Source organism: Cotesia typhae, unplaced genomic scaffold (genome assembly GCF_013202065.1).
Source record: "Cotesia typhae breed Kobodo isofemale line unplaced genomic scaffold, CoteBio_Ctyphae contig_69, whole genome shotgun sequence".
NCBI lineage: Eukaryota > Metazoa > Arthropoda > Insecta > Hymenoptera > Braconidae > Cotesia > Cotesia typhae.
The window spans coordinates 976,914-1,001,130 of NW_027423763.1; the positions used below are offsets into that span (position 1 = coordinate 976,914).

The following is a 24,217-nucleotide window of genomic DNA, read 5'->3' on the forward strand; positions in this document are numbered from 1 at the left end:
TGAGATCGCTTCAATCTGTTGATAAATTTATTATTTATCAGACCATTATTATTTCATTTGCAGGAGATTCATTTTTTACCAACGTCAAAAAATCCGGAAAGTATTATAGTTAAATTACTCTGAAACTTTTAATTTTACATAAAAAGTCAATCAGACAACTTTTTTAGCCCCTAAAATTCTGAAGAGACCGAATCCAGTCCGGTTTCGATATCTTTATTTGATCAAAAATTATGACGAGTTAAAGATTCATAAAAACGGAAAAAAATTTTTTCATATTTTTTTACATCAAAATTTGAATATCTCGATTATAATAAGGAATGTCAGCAACATCATCAAAACTCTTGTAGCTTATGAAATCCTGAAAAAAATGTGACCAGTCCGGTTTTGATACGATGATTTGATCCAAAGATATGACGAGTTAATGCAACTTTTATTGCACTTTTCGTATTTAATAAAAATTAAAATAAAAAAAAAAAATGATATTTAACTTGATTTTTTATTAACTGGGAAAATATTCCACATATGTACAATTTATCAATAAAAAGAAGATAATTAAAAATTAAAAACATACAATATATCACACACTTATTAAAGCGTTCGTGTCACAATAAACATTGAGTTCGGACATCAATAAGGACGCCAGACGTCGTTTCTCTGCTCGTTTTCCTCCATCACGCCAATTTCGAGCCTGTTGCTGCTGATAGTGAGGTTCCCACTGGCGATCGTGACCTGGTCGTCGGAGAGGTCTCCGTGGAGGTGCAGGTGGATTTGATTTTGGTTGACGGTGCTGTAGAGTTGCGGGTACAGGACCATCGGGGTCGGGCTGATGTAGTTCTGGCTCGGGTTGTTGTAGTAGCCTTGGTGGTAGTTCGGGTTGTAGTTGTGCGAGGGCACTGGCACGGGGGTGGTCGGGCCTGGGGTCCAGGACCCGTAGTGGTAGGCCGGGCTGCCGTTTCCGGGCCCGGAGAATATTTCTGAGTCCTGTTTAGAGGGCACCAGAGGCAGCGAGGAATTACTGTGCGTCGGGTACATTGTTACGCAGTTCGGCGTGTATGTGTCCTGCTGATCTGGTGACAGCACTGTGAACACAGAAAATTATTTTTCTTAATTCAAGAAATTTTATTTTTAATTAATAGGATTGAAAAAATAAATTTTGATTGGAGAATTTATTTTTAAATTAAGCCAAGACATTTTTATTTAAACGTCCAGGACTTGGAAATTTAAGAAATTATTCTTTAAGAGCTCGAGAAGTAAATACTTGACTCAACAACATCAGTCTTCGAGACTTGAGAATATTTATTTTTTGAGAAACTTAAAATAATATTAAATACGCCCGAGACCGGACTCGAACCCTGATCGGACCAAGCACGAAAGAAAGAGTGCTACCACTTAGCAATCACAGCGTAAGCGAACTCACGCTCAATCTGTTGATTTATTAGTAATGTGTCTTTTTTTGGGCATCTTGAGGCGGCGCTACTGTCGGATTGTCTAAAGCCAAAAACATCTTCCTCGAGAGTTTAATTATTTTGTTTTGGAGTTAGTTAAATTTAGCTCTTGTGTAAGAGAGATTTTATTTCTTAGTCCGAAATATTTTATGTTTAAATGAAAAAATATAAATATTTATTGAAAAATAATTAGTTTTTACGTGATACTAAAATTAGCCAAGAATTTTTGTATTTTTTCAGTAATCTGCAAGTAAAAAAATTTTAAAAAAATTCCACATATAATTTTTAAAATTTACATGTGAAATTTTTTCTTTTAATTGTTTTATAATTTTTTCATGAAAAAAAAAATAATGAAAATTTTTAGATGTTGGCTGATTTGATTTTCATAAATTTTACTCAATTATTTAAAACTTTTAAAATTTTATTTTAATCAAAATATTATTTTTTGTTAATTTTTTTTAGACCAGAAAATTATTTTATTTTTGCGTAGAATTAAAAAAAAAAAAAAATTAAGTACCTGCTGTCAAAGGAACGGGTTCAGTCGTAGGGTGATGAGACAACGATTCTCCAGGATATGAAAAAGCCCCAGGAATTGGAGAGTAAGATCCAGCGTCACTGCCTGTTGGAGCTGGATACGCCGGGGCCGTCGGATAAGTCCATTCTGTTGCATTTGCATCTGAAAAATATAATTTATTTATAAAATTATTATTACACTTTAAAAAATTAAAATAAAAAATTTGTTAAAGTCAAATTTTACAAAATTGCAATTTTTGGACTTTAAAATTGTTGCATTGTTGCAATTCTATACATAGAAATTAAATTATTGATAAATTTTCATTAATTACTCAGCAATAAAATCTTAACGAAGTAGATGAGTAAAAAAGAGAGATTTAATAAGACTTAGACTTGACTCATAGCCGAAATACGTGCCCACATGTGGAGAAAGGTAAAGAATTTCATAGAAGTACAATCATTCGCCCTTGGCAAGTCCGACTGGTACATTAAAATATATTTAAGCAGAGAAGGGACTACTGTCATCTTCCTAGGAACTATTTCAATAAATTATCCAATAAAATTGTGTAATGCTTTTACTGTTTTTGACTTAGCATCAGTATTAGTTAATAATGTCTAGCGAGAAACAATAAAGACAATCACTGAATCAAGATTGACGAATGCTTTCTCGTTATTTATCAATTGCAATTTGCATTAACTTCTACTTGCATAACAATTCCGTTCCTGTCATAAGCTAATAAGAAAGTTTCTCACGTTTCGGGTTGATTTAAAAATCAAGGCGGAAAAAAAGTTTTATTATGACGCATCGACGTTCCTTTGTATGCTGGGTGTTGTTTATTACGTGGTGTGTGTCACTCGGTATTAAATTTTCCCATTTGATTACAGATTTTGTCCCCAGTCCGACGCGTTACGCATTACTCTATTATTATATCACCCGTTCCGAAAATTTTACTTCCGGTAAAGCTATTTATTGAATTCTTTGAAAAATTAATTAGTTAATCTTAAATAATAATAAAAATTTGTTTAAAAATTGCAAAAAAAATTTTGTAAATTTAAAATTATTGTAATCTTTTTCTTAGCTTGATATCTCGGAAAATATGAGAGATGGGGGAAAAGTTAAAGAATGCAAAATTGTAGCTGTGAAAATTCTGAAGAAAATGACACCTTGTTTGATTTTTTTGGACCACTAGGTCCGGAGTTATGCAAATTTTGGTCTAGTAAGGAAGTTTTTAAAATTCTGTAGTGATGGAAAGTTGCAATTTTCCAAATTTTAGACACATAAACACCAGGTCAATGGTTAATTAAGAGCGGAGGTATACCGTAGGCTCAGTAGAAGCAGGAGGAAGCGAGACAGATTCGGAAAAGGTAAGAACTATCGAAAACCGCCTGTGGTTTCACACCCGCAGAGTAGTAAACAGCATCAGCATCAGTTCGTTGCTTGAGACTCGTGCCGAGTCTACTCATTTGCCGTTGGGCATGGTCTAGAGCCCAGAGTAATCAAAACAAACAAGCTACCGATGTACGAAATCCACAAACCCAGCTTTTACTTTCGCTGTTGTCCGAAATATTTAATTCAATAAATCGGCCCAGGTGGATGAATTTGGGTCTATTCTTCGTTAATACTACCTGCCGGCAATTTAATTTGCATAGGAATTTTCGGCAAGCTTCAGATTATTGTAATTTTGCTACTGAATACACGCGAATTATTTTTTTTTTATCAACTAACTGTCAATACAAGAAAGGAGTAGACTGGTAGAAGAAAATAATCAACAGATGGCTCGTACAATGGCTTTGTCTTTAAATTGTGGGCTGTAGAACCCACTAAAGCAATTTCGAGATTTACAGATGGTGAAATCCCCGAAATTGGTGGCTGTCGGCTGTCTCTTGAAAACACCGAAATTTTGAGTGTAATATTAATTTTTTTGAGTAATTATATCAAAAGTTACAAAATTTTCAATATCGTTGGGCGCCATTTTTTATTATTTGACGATAACTCCCCAACAGTTGGTTTTAGAGAAAAAGTCAAAGAGAGCTTATTTGTAGAGAATGAAATTCTAAAGAAAAAAGATCTTGAAATCTTTTCTGTAGGATTTATAGATCGCAAATTATGAGAGTTCTTGCATTCGTCCTTGAAACTTGCTCCAAAGTGGGCGCTGATTTGTTTTTTGGCTGTAACTTTGAAACGGCTGGGTTAAAAAAAAAATGGTTAATATAAAAATTGTAGAGGAGGAAATTTGGAAGAAGATGAGCTATTATAGGAGTGATTTGAGTGGATATAACAGAAGTTATGGAGGTTTTAGTTTTGAAACAGAAAAAGTGAGGAGTGTTTAGTGGAACATTTTATGCGAAATGAGAAAATGACTAAAATTTAAATAAAATAATGTTTCTGAAGATAAATGAGAGTGTAAAATACGTCCTCGAAAGGAAAGAAATCCAATCCTTGGGATACATAATATAAAAAATAAATCGTTGATGGTAAGTAATACGAAGGAGCGCGAGTTTCCTGGGCCGCGAGTTCTCGTATGCGTAAGACTTCTTGGTCCCTTTCTTGTCACAGAAAATAGTCGATAAATAAAATAAACCGATGTTATATTATAATAATAATAATAATGGGAATATAATATGCAGTATAACTGTGCTCAACATACGTATAACGTGCAGCGACGTGTATTTAATACACAACTATATGGATATCAAACAAGTATATCGATACGACGTAATATCGACTTACGTTACACGACCGAGCAAGCATCTATCTCGGTGGGAACCCTGAAGCCCCACTATTTTTCGTTTCTTTATTATTTGTTATGTTTATGTTTATTATACCGGAGTAATATCGCTTTCCGATATTTTAATCCTTCTTAACGTTATTTCTCAATCGTCGGGATAATTATCAGCTGTCTCAATTGCGAAAAAATATTTTTATATTTTATACAAGTTGGAAAATTAATTTTATCTCGGAAAATATGAGAGATAGGGGAAAAGTTTATGAATACAAATTTGTAGCTGTGAAAATTCTGAAGAGAATGACGCCTTGTTTGATTTTTTTGGACCACTAGGTCCGGAGTTATGGTCATTTTCGCCCGAAGCGGAAAATTTAAAAATTTTGTGGTGATGGAAAGGTGCAATTTTCCAAATTTTACTTTCCCTTGTTTCTCGGAAAGTATGAGAGATAGAGGAAAAGTTAAAAAGATCGAATTTGAAGCCAGGGAAATTCTGAAGAGAATCAACTTAAAGCGGTAACGATTGGAAGCTTTGGTTGGGAGTTATACAAGTTTGAAGAGTAAAATTTTGATATTATATAGTTTTGATGATTATTAATTTGAAACTTTAAATATCTCGAGAACTATCACAGATATGAAAAAATTATAAGATACAAAATTTGTAGCTGTGAAAATTCTGAAGAGAATGACGCCTTGTTAGATTTTTTTGGATCACTAGGTCCGGAGTTATGAGAGTTGTGGTTTAATTCCAAATATTGCAAAAAATGCCAAATTGACAAAAATGTAATTTTTTTTTACCGAAAAATGGCGTCGCAGTGACAATTGCAAGTGAGAGCCGGAGTAAAAAAGAGCAATAATAAAATTGAATTGATCATCGAACAAAAGCAGAACTCAAAAAGTCGCAAAATTGGTTAATGGATTTTATTTAATAAAAAAATTCTCACGCCTGGACACATCCGGCTTCGTGTCTTAACAATAAATGATATTTTTATTTCCATCTTTAGATAACTTGACTTTTTGGAGTTAGTGTTACTCTGGCTGGTTATTTTCACCGATCTTTGTGCATCAGATCCAAAAGAACCGGACACTTGTTGGCGATCCATTCATCGCCAAAAATAATAAAAAAAATTCTGATAGAAGTGAGCAGAGCTGCGTGTGTGTGTGTATACCTTGGTCTATAGTCCTGGGATGTATCTGCGCGTGATCTCACCCGAGTATTATATTTTTAGGGACGGAAATCTGTTTAGCACACTTGAAGGTGTAACAATGGATCCACACACGCACCCGTAATTCAGGATACAAAGAAGCGTAAATATTGACTGGGTATGATAATTATGGCGAGTTTTGATTAGTTTTTTTTTTTTTTTTTTTTTTTTTTTTTTTTTTTTTTTTCCCCGGAAAAATGAATGAAAGTTTACTGTTAATTCATTGAAGAAATTACCAGCAGTACTTTTTAAAATTAGTCAGTAAAATTTGTCGCCTTAGTAGAAAATATTTAATGCAGCTTAAAATTATTTACAAAAAAATTAATTTTTAGAATTTACATCATTGAAAAACAAAATGTGTTTTAAACTATTGTTTTAAATTCTCCAAAAAATGTCTCAACCTTTTCAGTTCCAAAGTTAGTCAATAAAAATCTTCTCCAGCCTGGCAGTTTTCGGGAATTATTAGCCGGGCAATTTTATATGAATGAAACCGAGTCTGAACATGAATGGGGGCATCAGGATCCATAGCGTGTCCGGAAACCTCCGTCTATCGTCCAGCATCTTTTATATTTTCTTGTTCTTGGTTTATTATTTTATTTTGACTCTTCTTTCTTTTCTCCATTCTCCATTCTCCATTCCCTATCGCTCCTTTTTTACCGGGAGTAATTGCGGGGCTACCAAAACACCGAAAACATAACACTAGCCGTACAGCGATCCTTGGAGCGCTTTATCCTCCATTGATTCGTGTCACCAATTTAAATGTGACGAAAGACTTGATCAATTTCCGTTATACTACTCCTACAATTGTTTTATTCGATTTATTTAAAGCGACATTTTTTTTCCAGGAACTGGAAAAAACTGCAAAAAACCGGAAATGTTGATTATCATTCTCGATTGTTGATAATACGGTGTGACCATTTACGATTATAGTTGTCTTTTGCGACGATTCCAGGAGACGTTTAGGTGACTACTCACTTCTGGCTGGTTCAACAAAATAAATAATTAAATAAGAATAAGGACCGGCAAGGGGTCAGCCGCGCCAAAGATACCTTCTCGGATCCTCTGCCCTCTCATTAACTTATATTGTAACAACTGTCTTTTGGGAACACATCCGAAACTCTCAAGAACCTAAAAAGAACCGGTATTCTTTTTTTGGAACCCCCAAATTGGCTTTGTTTAGATTCTGACATACCATTATTATCAGGGTTTCGTCTAAGTTGGTAGTTCACGGTCTATTGATTTTATTTTTTTATAATTCGAAGTAAAAAAAAAATATTTGGGTCAAAAATAAAAATTTTTTAAAATTATCAATTTTTTATCTTTCACAATTATTTTTTGAATATCTCAGCTCCTATTGGTTCAAATTGATTAAAAAAAAAAATTAATTATAAAGCTTATTACATTCCCTACAAACTTTGTTTCAAACATTTTTCAATATTATTATTATTTTAAAAATTACAAAATTTTCAATTTAAAAAACTCCAAAATTTCGATTTTTAAACTTTTGACCCGACTTTTTGGTCTTATTTTGCAAATATCTCAGCTTCTATTCAACAAAATTGATTAAAATAAAATGTAATTTGAAGATTATTAAATTGTCTACAACTTTTGTCTGAAAAAATTTTAAATAAAGTCAAAATTTCAAAAGTTATAGACTGTTATTCTCAAAAACTCAAAATTTGGCGCTTATTTCAAATAAATGATATTTTTTTAGCGGCAAATTTAAAAAATTAAAATTAAAAAAAATTTTGTGGAACAATAATATAAATTTATGAAGATAATATAAATTCCTCAATAATTTTGTGGAAAAAAATTTTTTTTTAAAAGATAAATCAGCAAAAAGAAAAAAAACCGCGAAGAAAACTCAAAAACTCAAAGTAGAAACATAAAATCAACTCGAGTTGAAACAAAAGTACGAAAAAGAAAAAATAAAGAAGAAACAAAATGAGTATGTAAAAATAAGCCGGACAATAAACAATAATTTCGTCTGAAAAAATATAAAAATAATAAAGACTTTGTTGAGCGAAAAAAAAAAAAGAAATAAAGAAGGTGGCAAGAGAAAGAAAATATGAGTTAAATCCATGAGCTCTCGAGCGTGGATCACGTAACATCTTCAACCCTATTTATTTTTATATTTTTTTTCATCATCACTTTGTGCGTCTCTGTCTTATCCACTTCCCGTGGCGAGATCTCCTTATAATCCACCGGCTTCGAATAAGACGCCGGGCAACCAGTTACCAGTTACCAGTACACGGATTTTTTCGTGTTACCAAAACAAAAGCACGGGGAATTATTAAGGATTAAATAACTTACATCAAAGTCCCTCGTCGAGAGTCCAGAGGTAGTGTAAAGTCCAGAGGTTGTAAAGGGAGATATTACTCACCCAAACTATATGTACATCTATATCTATATGCTTACTACCAGCTTCTTTATGTACATCACACATACCAACACCCTTTACTTACTCTACCATATATATACTACTAATAATTCACTTGGACCTTACGAACTCATCAACTTCCGTTGTTTCCGCTAAAAACGTTACAACTTACAACCTCTAAGATTTATTATTATTATTATTATTATTATTATTTTGTTATTAAATGCTCAGGGGGGTTATCCCCGGAGTCCGATTCTCCTAGGGCCCAGCCTGAGCTCCATCCGTTACTGCTGGACCACTCCGCACAACAAGGCGGTTAGTGATCACAGCAGGCCAAAGTCATTTCCCTTAAGAGACGGAGAGAACCAAGTAAAACAGCCTTCTGCATCCTAACTGCCAAGAACTCAGCTTTTGATGAGCAAGCTGGAACTTTGGCAAGTGAGGATACAAAAGACTGTTTCATCCCTCCTAGGACGCCAACAATCAGGACGACAAGCTTGACACGGTAACCTGGGTAAAGTTTGCCAATTTCAAACAGGAGATCCTGATATATTTGTCTTTTGTGCTCTTCTTTGACTGAGATGTTGTATTCAGCCGGGGCCGAGAACTCAATGACATAAATGTCACGAGTGGCCTTGTCGAAGAGCACAATATCAGGTTTGTTGTGATCTATCCGCCGGGTTGTTGCAAATGGCATGTTCCAATAAATTTTGCAACTGTCATTCTCAACAACCTGGGGAATATCTCCTGGCAGATAAGGCAGCACTGGTGTTACGTCAATACCATAGCAATGACGAAGATAGTAGTACAGTACTCTCAGGGCAGCATTGTGACGCTGGATATATGCACCTCTCGCCAGCACTGGACATGCCGACAAAAGGTGCATAATTGTTATTATTATTATTATTATTATTATTAAGAAAATAAAAAAAATTTTATGTCTACACGGAAAGAACAAGATGACACTGGATATCATCCCAGATTATACTCAGTGATATCTGGATTATACTCATTATAATCTGGATTATACTAGCTACTATCTAAAAATTTTGCAGTATAGTCATATGATAAAATCAGTTTTTTTTAGTGAAATTTAGTTTTATTGCAAAGTTCTTGATTTGAATTTGTGCCTTTTTCCCTTGCATCAATTTTTCATATATTTTTTATATTTATATATTTTATATATAATGTATATATGAAAAATATATAAAAAATGCATGTGGGTATTCAAATGAAAGCTCTTAATGAGTGTTACATTGGGATGAGCTTATATTTTTAAAAACATCAATATTTAAGAAATTACTGTGCAATTTAACAAAATTCATTATTTAATAAAGCAAAATTTTGTTCATTTATATTTCACAAGTCACAGAAGTTACATAGTGACTGCAAAGTCGCTAGTTATTGTTATTATTAGAAAAAAAAATTTTTTTATCTTTTTAATTCAATTCATTAAAATAATTTCCAACTTGTTTATAGTAGCTCCAAGAAATTAGAATCTACCTTAACATATTTACAGACAAAAATTTAAAGAATTTCCGGAAATTCCTTCTTTTACTTTTCCAACACTGAGTATAATTTAAATTTCTTATTTTTCTTAAAGAAATATTTTAAAATAATTTAATAATTGAAAAAATTATTATAAACAATCCAGTAATTTGTGATTAAAATAAAATCAATTAAATAACAATGAAATTTTTATCTCCCAGTCATATTACAACGATAAAAATAAATTATCTTAGTAATGACAAAATAAATAACAGCAAACAAAACAGTTAAAAGAATTCTTAAGAATTTGTGTTTTATAAAGACAAAATAATATTGTTAGAGATGATTTACAAAGTCACGATTTTAACGGAACTCCTATCCCAATCCCGAGAGTGTTTTTCCATCATCTTAGACATCAACATCAACATTTCTTGGGTTTACCGTTTACAGAGCGGCCGCTAAGTCACCTGACCTTGAATATTTGTCAAGATTATTTGTCATCAAGATAAAACGAGCCCCCTCTCCACTCTCAGTTGAGTTATTTAGCTATTTAATTATATAATATTACTTAATTTTCGATCTCAATCTCAGTCGTGGTTCCGTAATTCACAATCGGCCCCGGGAGAGGGGAGCAGGATCGATTGAGAAGCAGGAGGGGAAGGGGAACAAACGATGAATGAAGATCTCTCGAAACTAGGCTTTGGACGAAAAAGTTGTTATAAAGGCTCAAACTCCGAAAGGGATAAAAAAAAAAAATAAGAAATGGAGTAAAGACGGTTCTTGACCAATGGTCTGGAACTCGGGAGCCCGTGGGAATTTATATTACTCGGAAATTAAATTGATATTCTTTTTATTCACTTTTTTTGGTAAATAACATTATATTTAATGACCTAGTTAATTTTATAGAGATTTAGAAGCGCTTTTTACTTTTGCTGGTGATCTAGCGAAGATCACTCATCTTTTTCTGCAGGAAAAAAAATTATTGTAAAAATTTAAATTATTTTAATAATAATTAAAAAAATTTATTTTTCTTTTATAGAAATTTTGAACAAAAACCGTAAAAAATTAATTTCTGTCTTTTTGACAATTTAAAAAATTAATAAAATTTTTTTCACAGTTCAATTGAAGTTTTTTACACTTAATAGACATAATTTAGTGTTAAGAAAATTTTTCCAGTGCAAAAATTTTTTTTTTTTTTCGGTCTTTTCTACAAAAATCGTCCAAAAAATTGATTTAAAAATTTTTGGTCACTTGAAAAAAGCGTTAAATAAATTCTTTAAAGTGCAATTGACATTTTTCACATGCAATAATTATCTTTCTATGTGAAAAATTTAATAAAATAAAGAAGAAAAATTTTTTCTTATAAATTAAAAGGCTAAAAAGATTTTATTTGGTATTTAAAGTAGAATTTTCCAAAAATTAAGAAAATTTCCTCTAATTTTGCGAAGTTATCCAAAAATAAAAAACTCTGAAGGGTTATATACAAGTTAGAAATCATAAGGGTTGGTTGTTGTGTTAAGAGTGTGTATGACACTTTGGTAATTAGCTGGTAAACACCCTCTAAGAAAGGAGCCCTTAGTCCTTGTGGTGATCGGAAGTTGAGTGAATTAATAACGAGGGTTTCGTCTTAACCCTTCTCACCCTAAATAGTTCCAATTAGTTAACTTTAATCTTCTCGAAGCTCCGAATGAAACGCTGACGGCGTTTTTCCGAGAAATTTTTAGCGCATTTGAAGGAATGGTTATCGCGGCTCAAATTTAAACTTAAACTTGCATACTATCATAATGACATCCTGAACGGATATACCAATGAATTAAGGAAACACTGCGGCTTAGCTAGACCGCGATAGCCATTTTGTTTAGTTGGAATTTTAAGTTTTTATTTTTAACCTCGCTAATCGCAACATTGAAAGAGAAGCTGAGAATTTAAGTGATTAAAAACTTGCCGACGGAGATCTGAATTTTGTTATAAAATTTAATTCTTTGAGTTACAACGATTTGTCATAACAAAGCTTAATTTTTCAGTAAAATGACTATTAAACCACTTCAATTGTCAAGAATCCAAAATGTTGCTTTTTCCACCCTTCTCCCCTAAAAAAAAGACCCTTTACCCCTCTCTGTACCTCGGATCCACCATTTAGTCGCTAAACGACTCATCAACTTCTCGTCCACCGCAGCTAGAATTGCCTGGGTGCTTAACCCTAAGAAGATCATCATCAGATCCAGCTCCTCGACAATTTCCCCGGTAAAAAGGTCCCAGCACCAATTGGCAAGAGCCCTGTTCCCTCGCTGGTATCTCTTGAGCATATAGCATTCCTCCTTAAAGCTGTCAGGCACGTGGGAAAGGTTTCTGTCCCTTGTTGGGTAAATAGGGTCTGTTCGTGCGTAGGCATTTCTTGTTCTCGTGCACGATGTTGATCTGGCAATAGCAAGTGATAGCAGAGTTGCCAGTGTAAGTGCACCCACCCGTAACCACTACCGTTTTCCAGTAGGTCCACGGAATGAGTGCTTAGCTTTGATGATAAAAGTGTTGCTTATTCCAGGCTCTCGATTGCTTCTTGATCGAGGGCACGGGCATAAGAAGATGGAGTGAAGATAAAACAACTGGTTGGATCCTGCCAGAATGTACAATCAGTGTGATTGTTTGACACCCCATAATCAGAGTCCTTACCCCCTCCATAATCTCCAGCTCCCACTTCTTTGCTCACCTCATTTCTTAGTCAGTCTTCATTGTTTTATTGCTTATTCTTAGTCTTGCTTTGTCTTCTTCTGGTTGTCTCGGTTGGATATTATTTTCTCCGTTTGGCCACTGCTCATTACCCCCGATCACGACTTGGATAGGCCGTCCGTACCAGCTTCACCAACTCAAATAGCTGCTGAGCTTCAGAGAGAAGGAGAAAACGAGAAACGGACACGGTTGTAATATAAAAGACAGCGTAATTTGTTTTTGTTGGTTTTGTTTTGATTATTTGCTCTGTTATGTTCCTTTCGCCGACTGATAATCGACCGAACAGCACCCAACAATTGTTATACGGCCCAAGGATGTTTAGTTTAGCCCCCCCCCCCTAAATTGTCAAATAAAAATGGGTGATGAAAAAAGGCGTAATTGAGGTATCCAATAATTCTGATAATGCTCCGTGATGTTTATGGTGTGGAGGAAATCGATTTTGGGTGATTGGGTGATGGAATATATTTTACTCCAAGTTGCAGGGTCAAAGAGATGGTTGGTTGGAACTTAAAAATTAATTAAGAAACCGCTGGGAAACCGGAGCAGCTTTAAGAAAGTCAAAAGAGTCACCAAAGCTACCTTTGGTTTTTTACCGCAGCTCTGGCAAACACCCGCAAGGCTAACGAGCCAATTACACTGGGCTTGCCCAAAAAAACGAGGATCCTAGTTGTCAGAGGTTGCCTGTTGAAACCGCAGCGATAGCTCCTTTTTATCAATAAGAAATCACCTAGGGCGGATTAATCGCTGGAAAGGATTTAGATGGTAAACCGCGGAATTAAGTGAGTTTTGGTGATTGAGAGGATTTTTATCAAGAGGTTTGGAGGAAAGTGGGTTCAAAGCACGAAATTTGCTTTCTGGGGGGTCTCTTTTGGGTTAGAAATTAATATTGGGTGCTACATTTAAAGAGCGTGATCATAAGTCCTAGATTTGGATCAAAATTTGGATTTTTAATAGTAAGTTTTGACTTTTGGAGTTTTCAAGAAAATTTTTCGTGAAAATTGGACTTTAAATTTATCCAAAAATATTAAAATATTTTTTTTACAGACATACATTTCCCTCAATTGTACTAATTTGCCCTAAGAAAGCTTCATAAAGCCCAATTGCACATGATGCAATTCAAAAACGTGAATTAGCATCCTTAAGAGCATAATTACCGAAAAGTTAAACAGAAAAGCGGCCTGAGTTGAAATGTCGTGATTACGTTGAATTAGAGGGCTGCGAGCCGGAACGAGGTATCAAACTATTACCTCAAACCTTAGTCCGCTCATCCTCCTTGAAAGTTGCTTACCGTCGATCCTTGTAACCCCGCTATGGAGCGAGTCGGCGAGCCCTAATCGGCTGAAGATAATCAACAAACCAGCTAATGTACAAATGAGCGGCATTTACCCGGCTCTCATCTTTCAGAAAAGTAAATCTGCCCAGGACTTTCATACAGGCTTTGTACTCACCATTGTGCGGACTGTGCTTGTAGCAGTCTTGGTGGGTGGAGGTGCTGCTGGCGCCCAAGTGCCCCGAGTTCGGTGAGTCATTTGGGTTCCCGTTGCTTACGCAGCTTCCATTGTTATTGTTATTATTATTATTATTATTATTATTATTATTATTATTATTATTATTATTATTATTGTTGTTGTTGTTATTGTTGTTATTGTTGTTGGCCAGGTGAAGGTGGTTCTGGTGATGGTGCTTGGTGCGCCTGTAGGACTCCAGCTCCCTTAGATGGCTCGTGAAGGAGGTTGGCGCGTCCAAAAACGGCCGCTGCCCTATTCCTAGAGCTCGGAATTGCTGATGTTGCTGCCCTGGAATCAGAAGAACCCTGATTAGTGATCGAAATTGCCACTTGGAACTTCTTCCAAGTTCCGAGGGAGCTGATGGTCATTGATGTATGATGCATGCTGCATCATCTGGGTTTATTAGCTTGTAATGAGCTTTGTGACGTTTGATTGCCAATTAACTCCGGGATCAATGCAATTGAGTGGGATAATTAAGAATCTTCTCTACATATGGCGTATCAGTTGGGTCAATAGCATTCCGCAAATTCCTTGCTCATGGTTCTGCTATTTCAATTTCATCAAGGAATTCAGGGATTACTTTAAAAAATATATACTTTTTAATTTCCCGCCAATAAAATTGGAAATTTTCAAAAATTGGGATATTAATAATTTTACCCCGTTTTTGGAAAATCCGGATGTTGACGTTTTAAGATCTTAGAAAGCTTCCAGGAATGTGTTTCCAAAATTAACCGATTTGCACGAGTAGATTTTGAGAAATCCCGAAAAAAATAACAAAAACCAATTTTTTTGAATGTGGTTTTTTTGGAATAACTTTTAAACAGCTTGACCGATCTCATCGCGGTTGGCGCCATTCGAAAAGACTTTAGGATCTGCCCAAATATAGATTTTTAATTAATTTTTAGTTCTGAAAATTTCCAACAGGTGGCGCATGGTAGCTAAATTTTCTCCCAAGAGGAGAGTTAACTTTGAGGAATTAAGTAATGAAATAAAAAAATTTTTTTTGAGTTATTTAATGAGCTCAATTTATTGTTTGATGAACTATTAAATAAATTTTAATTATTTAATAAAAATAATTGTATAAAAAAAATTTTTTTTACTCTTATTTGTAATTTGATAAAATTTTTTTTTTATAAATTGAATTTCTATCAATTTTTGACCATCGTAAAAATATTATTTCAATTACGATTCCCTCATTAGCTTCCAGGAGACGGTTTATAAATAAACGCCAGCTAAAAGTATTAAAAAAAAAAAAAAAAAAACAAACACGGGTTATCTTATCAAAAAAGTGTGGCGGTCGGTGACCGGAAACAGTGACTTTCCTCTTCACTTCTCTTTTAAACCCTTTCTCTCTGTCTCTATCTTTACACTTATATTTATCCTTTTCTTAGTATTGTTTCTACTTATACTTATGATAACCGAGGTACAATTTAAAATTAATTTAGTTGTTAAATAGAGAGTCTAAAACACAATTAGAGTTGCGCAAGGGAATGATGCCTGTTTGAGGAAAAAATAAATAAAGCATTATGGAGGTAATGAGAGGTGACAGGTGCGTTGCAACAAATAATAAAAAATGGCTTGTTGAAGTAACAATAGATTGTTTTGTCGTGACACCCGAATTATTCCCCAAATAGAGAAAAGGAATGAGAAGAAAGGTCTTTCTTTGGATTATTATTGGTGATATTATGGCGTGAGAAACGCACGCTTATAAAGTTGCAATTTTTAGTGTTATTGCTCGGGCTTGCAATATGTTGTCTGAATTCTAAGCGACTAATTGCGGCTAATTTATATATAAATCCTCAATTCTAGATTTTTTGGATAGGAGTTTCTATTTTTTACTTTTTTGCAGTAACCGTTTGATTATTATAAGAAAAATTTTTATAAGCAAACCCCATTAGATCAGATAAAAAATTATTTATGGGTATGTTGGATCATAATGGGTTAGATATGATCATATAAAGTCATATAAGACCTAATACAGTCACATTAAGCCATATTGAGTTAGATATGGCCATAATAAAAATTTTATATGACCATATTAGACTCGATATGATCATATAAAATAATATCAGAAAATATTAGGGTATATATGACTTAATATGGCCATATCTGATTTTATATGACCAATTTTTGTATATTGGGCTTGAGATGGGTGGATAACTTTTTTAGGAGCATATTAATGAGATATGATATAATATGCCATATATGGCCATATAATATAGCATAATGGAATGAATTTATGTATTATGCCATATAATGACTTGGTTGTGAAAAAAAAAATTTTTTTTGTTTAAATATTGAAGTAAATTCGATTTGATAATTTTCAAGTAACAAATATATGAATGAAATAGCTAATTAGAATGATAATGATGATAATGGTGATGGTGTTGGTGATGATGATAATAGAAAGTTGGACAAGGCGATTTCTAATGCCAGTAGGGTAAATGTAAGCATAAAATATAGGAAATGAGATGAAAGCACTTGGAATTTGGGGCTCGCCGCGGGTTAGACACAAAAGAGCTGGCGCATTGAAATAGCGTAAATGGTCTTTACTATGTATCGGTAATACTGGGACACTAATTTTGTGCGTGCATAAAGGCTGAGCAGAAGAGTAGAGGGTATACACGTATGTATAAAACAGCGGACTAAAATATCCTCCTGCATATGTACGAAATTCACGCGATCATCCAGTGCATCATCGGGCGCCATCTGCTCGATAATGACTTCCCCATTACCGCACCAATGACTTTGCATGAATTATCGTCAGCTTCCGCGCTCAATATATTCCGCGATGATTTATAATCTTCCGGTATCGGTTTTTTTTTTTTTTATTTTTAAGGGCTTTTCTGCTGAGTATAATAATGACTAATTATGAAATTTAGGTTCTGCACTTACGGGTCTTTGAGCGAGGCTCCCGGGGGCCGTCCACGGTCACCTTTATCGCCCGGGTGTAAGTTGCCACCTGGGGAGGCGTTGTAGATACTGTTATTGTGATGCTGAAGCTTTTCCCTGAAAAATACAATTATTTTACTGAAATTATTTAATATTTGCATTTTATTATTTAAAAAATTTTTTTCATATTTTTTTTCACTAAAAAAAAAAAATATTATAATTTTTAAAATTGTATTTAATTTTTTAAAATTAATAAAAATCAAGAATTAATTTATAATCCTTTAAATAATTAACTATACATAACAAAAATTTATTTTTTTAATTTAAAAAAAAATTCTTGACATTAAAGAAAACTCTCTCACAACCTCTTAAACTTTCCCCTGTTAAATTCCATCTTGAAATCAGCATAAACATAAACAAACGGTTCTTCTTAGCAAGTTAACAATAAAAAAGTAAATGTTGTAAAGAATTAAAGTGTCGCCAGTTGTTTTTTGAGCGTCTAAGTTGGCTCACCGCAAGAGAGGTAATTGCTTGGTTTAATGGGTCATCAATCATAAAGAGGTTTTACGGCCAGAATTTGTTCTCTTACATTGTTTCTTCCATTCTAAAATTTATATTATTTTTCGAGGCAAAATATTTATTATTTCTATCTGTAGAAAAATGTCTGATTGAAATATGCAGTAGTCGCTATAAATTTCAGTATATTTACAACCGACTAAAAAATAAATTTAAAAGTCGGTAAAAACAATTTAATGGCAAGTGATGGATGCGAATAAAAAGAGATTTAAGGTGTCGTATTCCCTCAGGAGTCAAAGATATTCTACTCAAGGAGTTGCAGATCCTTTGGTGGCATAATATTATATATCACTCGGTATTACTATACTAAGGCTGAGTTTAACTGATGTTAAACCCGTTCCAGCTCCGGTATATTAATTCCCTGTCTATAAATGTCCGTTGGAGATTGACTACCTCTTAAATTAAATACTCGGCATTTGGCCCGCTAACTCTTGTTCATCCCACTCATTATCCCGGTAATATAATTAAATAAGTGGGTGTTTAATTGCCGGAATATTGAAATATGACAAGGATATTATAAGCTCTATTCGTAAAAGGACACCCGGGTGAACTAAATGTCAACGATTTATAATTGTCTCGGCAAATCCGCCCCGCTGTGTGTCAACATGATGTGGACTGAGACACCCGCGCCCTCCTAGAGCGTCACTGCACCTGCAACTGACTACAACCGTCATTTTGCACTCGCGGATGATATTTTGATGCTTCAGAGTCACGGGGTACTCATGACCATGACTTTTTAAGGGTGCAAGCCAAATTGGACTGTCACTGGCGCCCAATTGTTGGCTTTTAATATTTTTTTTTTTTTTTTTTTTCAAATATTTCGAATATATAATAATAATTTATTTAAGGTCTTTAAATGACTCAAAAAAAATTTTTTTATTCTATTACTTAATTCCTGAAACTTAACTCTCCTCTAGAGAGAAAATTTAGCTACCATGCGCTACCTGTTGGAAATTTTCAAAACTAAAATTTATCAAAAATCTATATTTGGGTATATTAGGTCTGACAGAGTCATATATGGACATATTAAACCAAATCTGCCCATTATTGAGACATTAAATTTTTTTTCCAAAAGTAATATAAAAAAATAAATTAAAATTTTTTAATGCAACGATTTAAAAAGAATTTTTTTTTTTTTGACTTTACATCTATTGACCCATCAATCATCAATCATCTTTAGGTAATAGATTATTTGTTGACAGAATATTGTGGAAATTACCAATGCTAGTAATTATTTGACAATTGTATAGACATCCTGGCTGGCAAGTGGCCTGGGTAGATTTTCAGACTTGATGTGTTTAGTGTGGGTTGTTTGGAATCATCCCTCATCGCAGGGCATGGAACATCATGTGAGGTAGTATTAGCGGATGCTTTCGAGTGGTTTAGGTATATGGGATAGGATCTATAGGTCTGCAGACTGGAATAGAAGCGAGAGAGAAAGAGAGAGAGAAGAGAAGCGTGGAGGCGTTGATGTAGATGTTGACGGTTGGCCATCTCGATGACACAGCTCGTGAGATAATGGTGTAGACACACGGACTCGTATATGAGTGGGTGGATAGTGGACACTGGACAGTACCTGGAACGAGTCGCGAGCCTGGCTTGGTTCCCTGTCTCCCTGTCTCTGCAGATGACCGTTCCCATCATCGAGTATTAACCGCAGCTCCCGGGAACGGGGAGTCGGATGCCCAGGCATTATTAGCTCCAAATGCGATGAACCCCAACAACTAGAACTCTGTCTCGCTTCCACACAGGGAACTACTTTCTCTCTTTATCCTTTTGTCTTTCAATTGGTTAATTGATTTTCCTGATTTTTTCTTAATGCAACTATTTTATTCATTCCCTCAAGGTTTTTCCGATTCGTCATCTTGAGTAATGATCAAAATTTAGCATAAAAAAATTCAAAATATCTCGAAAAAAATATCAAAGATTCAAAATTTATATCCACGTAAATTTCCAAGCGACTTATTCTGAAATCAATCCTTTAAAGCATCCCCAAGCTAACCGTAACAAATCCCGAATCGGCATGAAAATGCCCTCGGGTAGATGATGCAGCGGACAACCGTCAGTGGTATGTCGACGAGCAGAGCGACAGTTATTTATCAGGCAATCCAAACTATCAAGCTTAAACTGGGCTCCTCTCTTACACGATTGCCGATTGATAGAGATGGATCACCGTTGAAGGGCAGCGCGTGAAGGGTAGAGCGTAACCTACACCCCATACATATAAATATCCGCATCTACATATGTACTGTCCACTGAAATGTGAAAAGGGAAACATTGTACACACGCATCGCAAAATATTGTGTCCCTGCGAATGTAACGATGCGTTATGGATCCGATGCGTCCAGAACGAGCGTAAACTCTTCTCTGATTCGGGTCATCTATCTTTTACGTACCGTCATTTACCTACCAAGGACCGATATCTATTGACGCTATTACTACTGAAATTTATTTCATTTCCAGAAAAAAAAATTTTTTATATGATCATATATGACCAGATACATCACCAGATCAATTTATAATTTCATATATGATTAAAAATCTTCACAAAAAATTTTTTTATCTAACCTTATATGATAGTTAACCATATCAGGTCATATAACTAGACATTTAAGCCATATGATACCTAAGATGACTTTTTAAACCCATTTTAGGTCTAACATATGGCCTTATATGATCGTATACAATCACATATGACCTGGTGTGGCCTAATATGTCCATATATAATTTGATAAACTTATATATAAGTACTTCAAAGCATATAAAACTTTATATGACTTTTTAAAACCATTTTAGGTCTATTATATGGTAATATATGTTTATGTATGACCTTGTATGGCCATATATTTTCATATATGGTTTGATAAGTCTACATATGGCTATAGAAAAATCAGATATGAGTATCTAAAGCTATACAAAATTTTATGTAACTTTTTAAACCTATTTTAGGTCTAATATATGGCCTTACATGGCCATATATGGCATTATATGGCATTATATGGCATTACATGGCCATATATGTTCACATATTGCCTGACATGTTCATATATTGTTTGATAAGACTTTATATGGCCAAATCAGAAAATTGTATAAATTTATATGACATGATATGGCCTGATATGTCAATATATGGCTTCATATGATAATTGGCCATATAAAGTCACATGAAAAAAAATTTTTTTGATCTTTATTGAAATTTAAACTCCATCCAAATCATGGATTGATATAGATCTTCCATACTTTGTTTTATTCTATCGGTATTATTATTGTTAGTGGACAATCCACGAATCTTGTATCTTTCATTTGTCAATTTGTAATCCTCAATTTTGACGATTGCCCGAATTGCCAGAGGGAAAATGACGTAATATGACCGCTGGCGTTTATATAATACATATGTATTGTATATTGTATATATTGTATATTGTATATTGTATATCCGCGTTATACCGGTCGCGGTGTCTGTTTCGACAGTTTATTAATTTGATTGGTCCTGCATCATCTGGAACAATCCACAAATACAAACAATTTGTATAACTGGACACTTATTCGCTTATACTCATATATTTATATATGCCAGGGCCACTAGCTATCAGGAATAATGGAGACTAAAGGTAACTCGCGGGCGAATTTTCCGAGCCTCCATATGTCCATGCTAAATCGCTTTAGCTTGATTTCGTTCGATTAGTTTGTCTATTGTATAATAAATTTATCTATTTTTGATTGTCATTTGAATTTTATTTACAAAATTATTTTATTTTCAAATTATTCTACCGATCGGTTTAAAAATCTAATTATGGTCTGGGGAATCTAATTGTAGTTACGGTTTTTTTCGATAATTGGCTTTCGGTGAGTTTTATTGCTGGGTATTAATTAGAGCTGATTAATTTTGACGTGTGGTGAAATAAATTTTAATTCTATTAAAAATTTAGATCTAATTAATTTCTAATACTTCCAATTAATTCTAATTATTTTTTTTAACTCAAAAATAATCAATAAAATTTGTAATTATCAAAAATTTAGATCTAATAAATTTCCAATACTTTCAATTAATTCTAATTTTTTTTTTTAGTTAAAAATTACCAAAAATCCGGATTTAAAAAATTTCCAATAAAATTCTAATTAATAAAAAATTCAGATCCAATGCTTCCAATGATTTCTATGTCTTTCTTTTTTTTTTTTTTTTTTTTTTCAAAAATCATCTCGAGCTTCCAATTATAAAAAAAAAAAAAAAAATTCCAATAAAACAGACATCAAAAAAGGCAATTAGAACATTTCTCTGTAAATGACGGGTATAATCATGAGGTGAACCATCATCAGCCCATCGGACATCTCATATGGAACACACATCTAGAATGATTTGAAACCCTCTGCCTCGCAACCCTATTTCTCTACAAACTATCGGGTACTACCCCATGTAGTACTACACACTCGCCTGCGATGATTTCTGATTAACGGGCAGTTGTTTCGCGTGCTCGCGGCAGCGGACGTCGAGTAATGACTCTGGGGGCGACGGGAGCTCATTCTCTCACCCCACTCCCACCCTCAACCCTCCCCGCCGCCCTCCGAGCAGGGAAATAGGATATAGACGATATTGTATTCGAATTTGCAGGAGAACATCATCAATGATTGTGATTTTGATTACAATGACAGTCATTGAGCGAGGGGTGAATAAAGGGGTGGTAAAATAAATTCTTGGAGCTTACCTCTGCCACTGCGTCCGACGAACCTCAGGTCGTTGAATTTCGCCACTTGATTTTTCATCAACGCCGTCGAATTTCTCAATTCTGCACAGCAATTCTCGTCATTTCCAGCCCTTACCGTCACCAGGGTACCGTCACCCACGTCCCCGAGGGCCACGACCTTGAACGCCACTGGAAGGGTCTTGTTCGACCGCCAGTGCGTCGGCAATTGGCTGCAGAGGAAGTACGGCGATCCTAAAACACAAATTTTACAAATTTTGTTAATCGTTTATCTTAATTTTGTAATTTTGGGTTTCCAAAATTTTACAGGGCGGATATCTTTGCAAGGGTTGAGAATATCGAAAATTTCAAAGATACAAAATTTGTAGCTCTTGAAATTTACAAAAAAATAAGCCCTAGAACGATTTTTTTGGACAATTAGTTTCGAAGTTATGACACTTTTAGCATTCATGTATGCGTCAAAAGTCATTAAAGCCAAATTTTGACAATTATGAATCTTATAACTCAAATATCTCGATATCTATTGCAAATTTTAGAAAATTATAAGATATAAAATTTGTAGCTCCTTGAATTTACAATGATATAAGCCCAAGTTTGATCAATTTTAATAATAAGTTTCCAAGTTATGATCCTTTTTGTAATATATGCACAAAATCATAATCAAATTTTGACTTCAATCAAAAGTCTTACAATTCAATGGAGATTAAAATTTAAATATCTCGATAACTATAATAGATATTGAAAAATTCAAAGATACCAAATTTGTAGCTTATAAAATTCTGGATCAAATAAAATTCAATTCAATTTTTTTCAATAATTAATATCCAAGTTATTATTAAATTTGTTAGTAACTGCAAAATTTTAAACCTGATTTTTTTCGGTATTGCTGCATTTCTTATGACTTTTAGACCTGAGTGATTGTTGATATTTCTAAGATTTTTATTAGCAAATTTACACAGGATTTTTATAAAAATTTCCGTGTAAAGTAAAATTTTTTGTCAAAAAAAAAAAAAAAAATTGTTTTTTCTCTCAAGAAAATAATTAGGAAGAAAAATATTTTCTTGGCTCTGGATGACACTGGATATCATCTCAGATTATAAAAAAATCCAAAAAATTACCAGTCCTGACAAGCTCCCCAGGATGTTCAGCCTGGGCCTCTCCGACGAGCCTCTCGGTCCACCAAAGCTCCCCGACGGCGGCTCCCTCGCTCATTTCGCCCCCGTTACCGTTGACGGAGCCCAAAGGAGCGCCCACGGCAGTCGCGCGGTTCCTGTCCGCGTCCTCGGGGTACCGCGAGTGCGTTCCTTGCTGCGAGGATCCGACGGAATCGTAATTCTCCCCGCAACCAACCGAGTCCACTGGTAGATGCATCCCATCGGCCCTCACCCGCCCCGAGATCCCGGTCTCCAAACCTCCAGGTTCCGTAGCTGCTAATTCTTGGTCCCTCCAAAAATCACCCTAAATAACTCAAAACACTCCCTTTGTTCCTCTCCACTGCACTTTCATTGTTTCCGTCACAAAATCACACGAAAAATTAAGACACTTAATTATCAAATTTATCAATCACTAATTAATTATTATTGCACCAGACACCGCGACGTTTCGATTTGTTTTGATTTTCTGAGTCAATAATACGCGGTAATAGTAGATTCCGAGCACGGTCAGTCGCGGTGGACGGCGTGCGACCAAATGCCGAAGGTCTTCATGAGTAGCGGCGCGGCAGCGTGTGCCTACCGCTATTCGGAGAGAGAGATCGGGCCGCCCAGCCCGTGGTACTCTACTATAAGCCGAGTTGTATGTAATAGCATCTATGCTTCACGCTCAGCTACCTGCTCACTCTTTCTAGAGAATGTTTAGACTGTATTTTGTATGTGGGCTTGATGTTGTGAGTCGTGGTGGGCAGCGGGACAATAGTTGGCTGGCTGGAGGCTCCAGAATTTTAAAAAATTGTGTTTATTTTAAAGAAAATAATTTATTTTAATTCAAGAAATTTTATTTTTAATTAATAGGATTGAAAAAATAAATTTTGATTGGAGAATTTATTTTTAAATTAAGCCAAG

At 34.4% G+C, this 24,217-nt stretch overlaps 1 protein-coding gene across 1 annotated transcript; it reads right to left on the reverse strand.

The window, feature by feature from the left end:
* Positions 1-483: 483 nt before the first annotated feature.
* On the reverse strand, positions 484-23,793 carry LOC141532760 (uncharacterized). Its single transcript, XM_074251248.1, has 6 exons — positions 23,276-23,793; positions 22,161-22,391; positions 16,885-16,998; positions 13,930-14,277; positions 1,963-2,121; positions 484-1,079 (listed from the first exon to the last, which is right to left on the reverse strand). The coding sequence occupies exons 1-6, from the start codon at positions 23,526-23,528 to the stop codon at positions 628-630; spliced, it is 1,557 nt and encodes a 518-aa protein (XP_074107349.1). The 5' UTR covers positions 23,529-23,793; the 3' UTR covers positions 484-627.
* Positions 23,794-24,217: the final 424 nt, after the last annotated feature.

What these genes read in the sequence shown, in the direction of transcription:
- LOC141532760 (XM_074251248.1), bottom strand. Translation starts at nt 23,528, where the DNA reads ATGCATCTACCAGTGGACTCGGTTGGTTGCGGGGAGAATTACGATTCC. An exon ending in CGTCGGACGCAGTGGCAGAG is followed by an intron (nt 16,999 to 22,160) that starts GTAAGCTCCAAG and finishes TGTATTTTTCAG; the next exon opens with GGAAAAGCTTCAGCATCACA. An exon ending in GGAGCCTCGCTCAAAGACCC is followed by an intron (nt 14,278 to 16,884) that starts GTAAGTGCAGAA and finishes TTCTGATTCCAG; the next exon opens with GGCAGCAACATCAGCAATTC.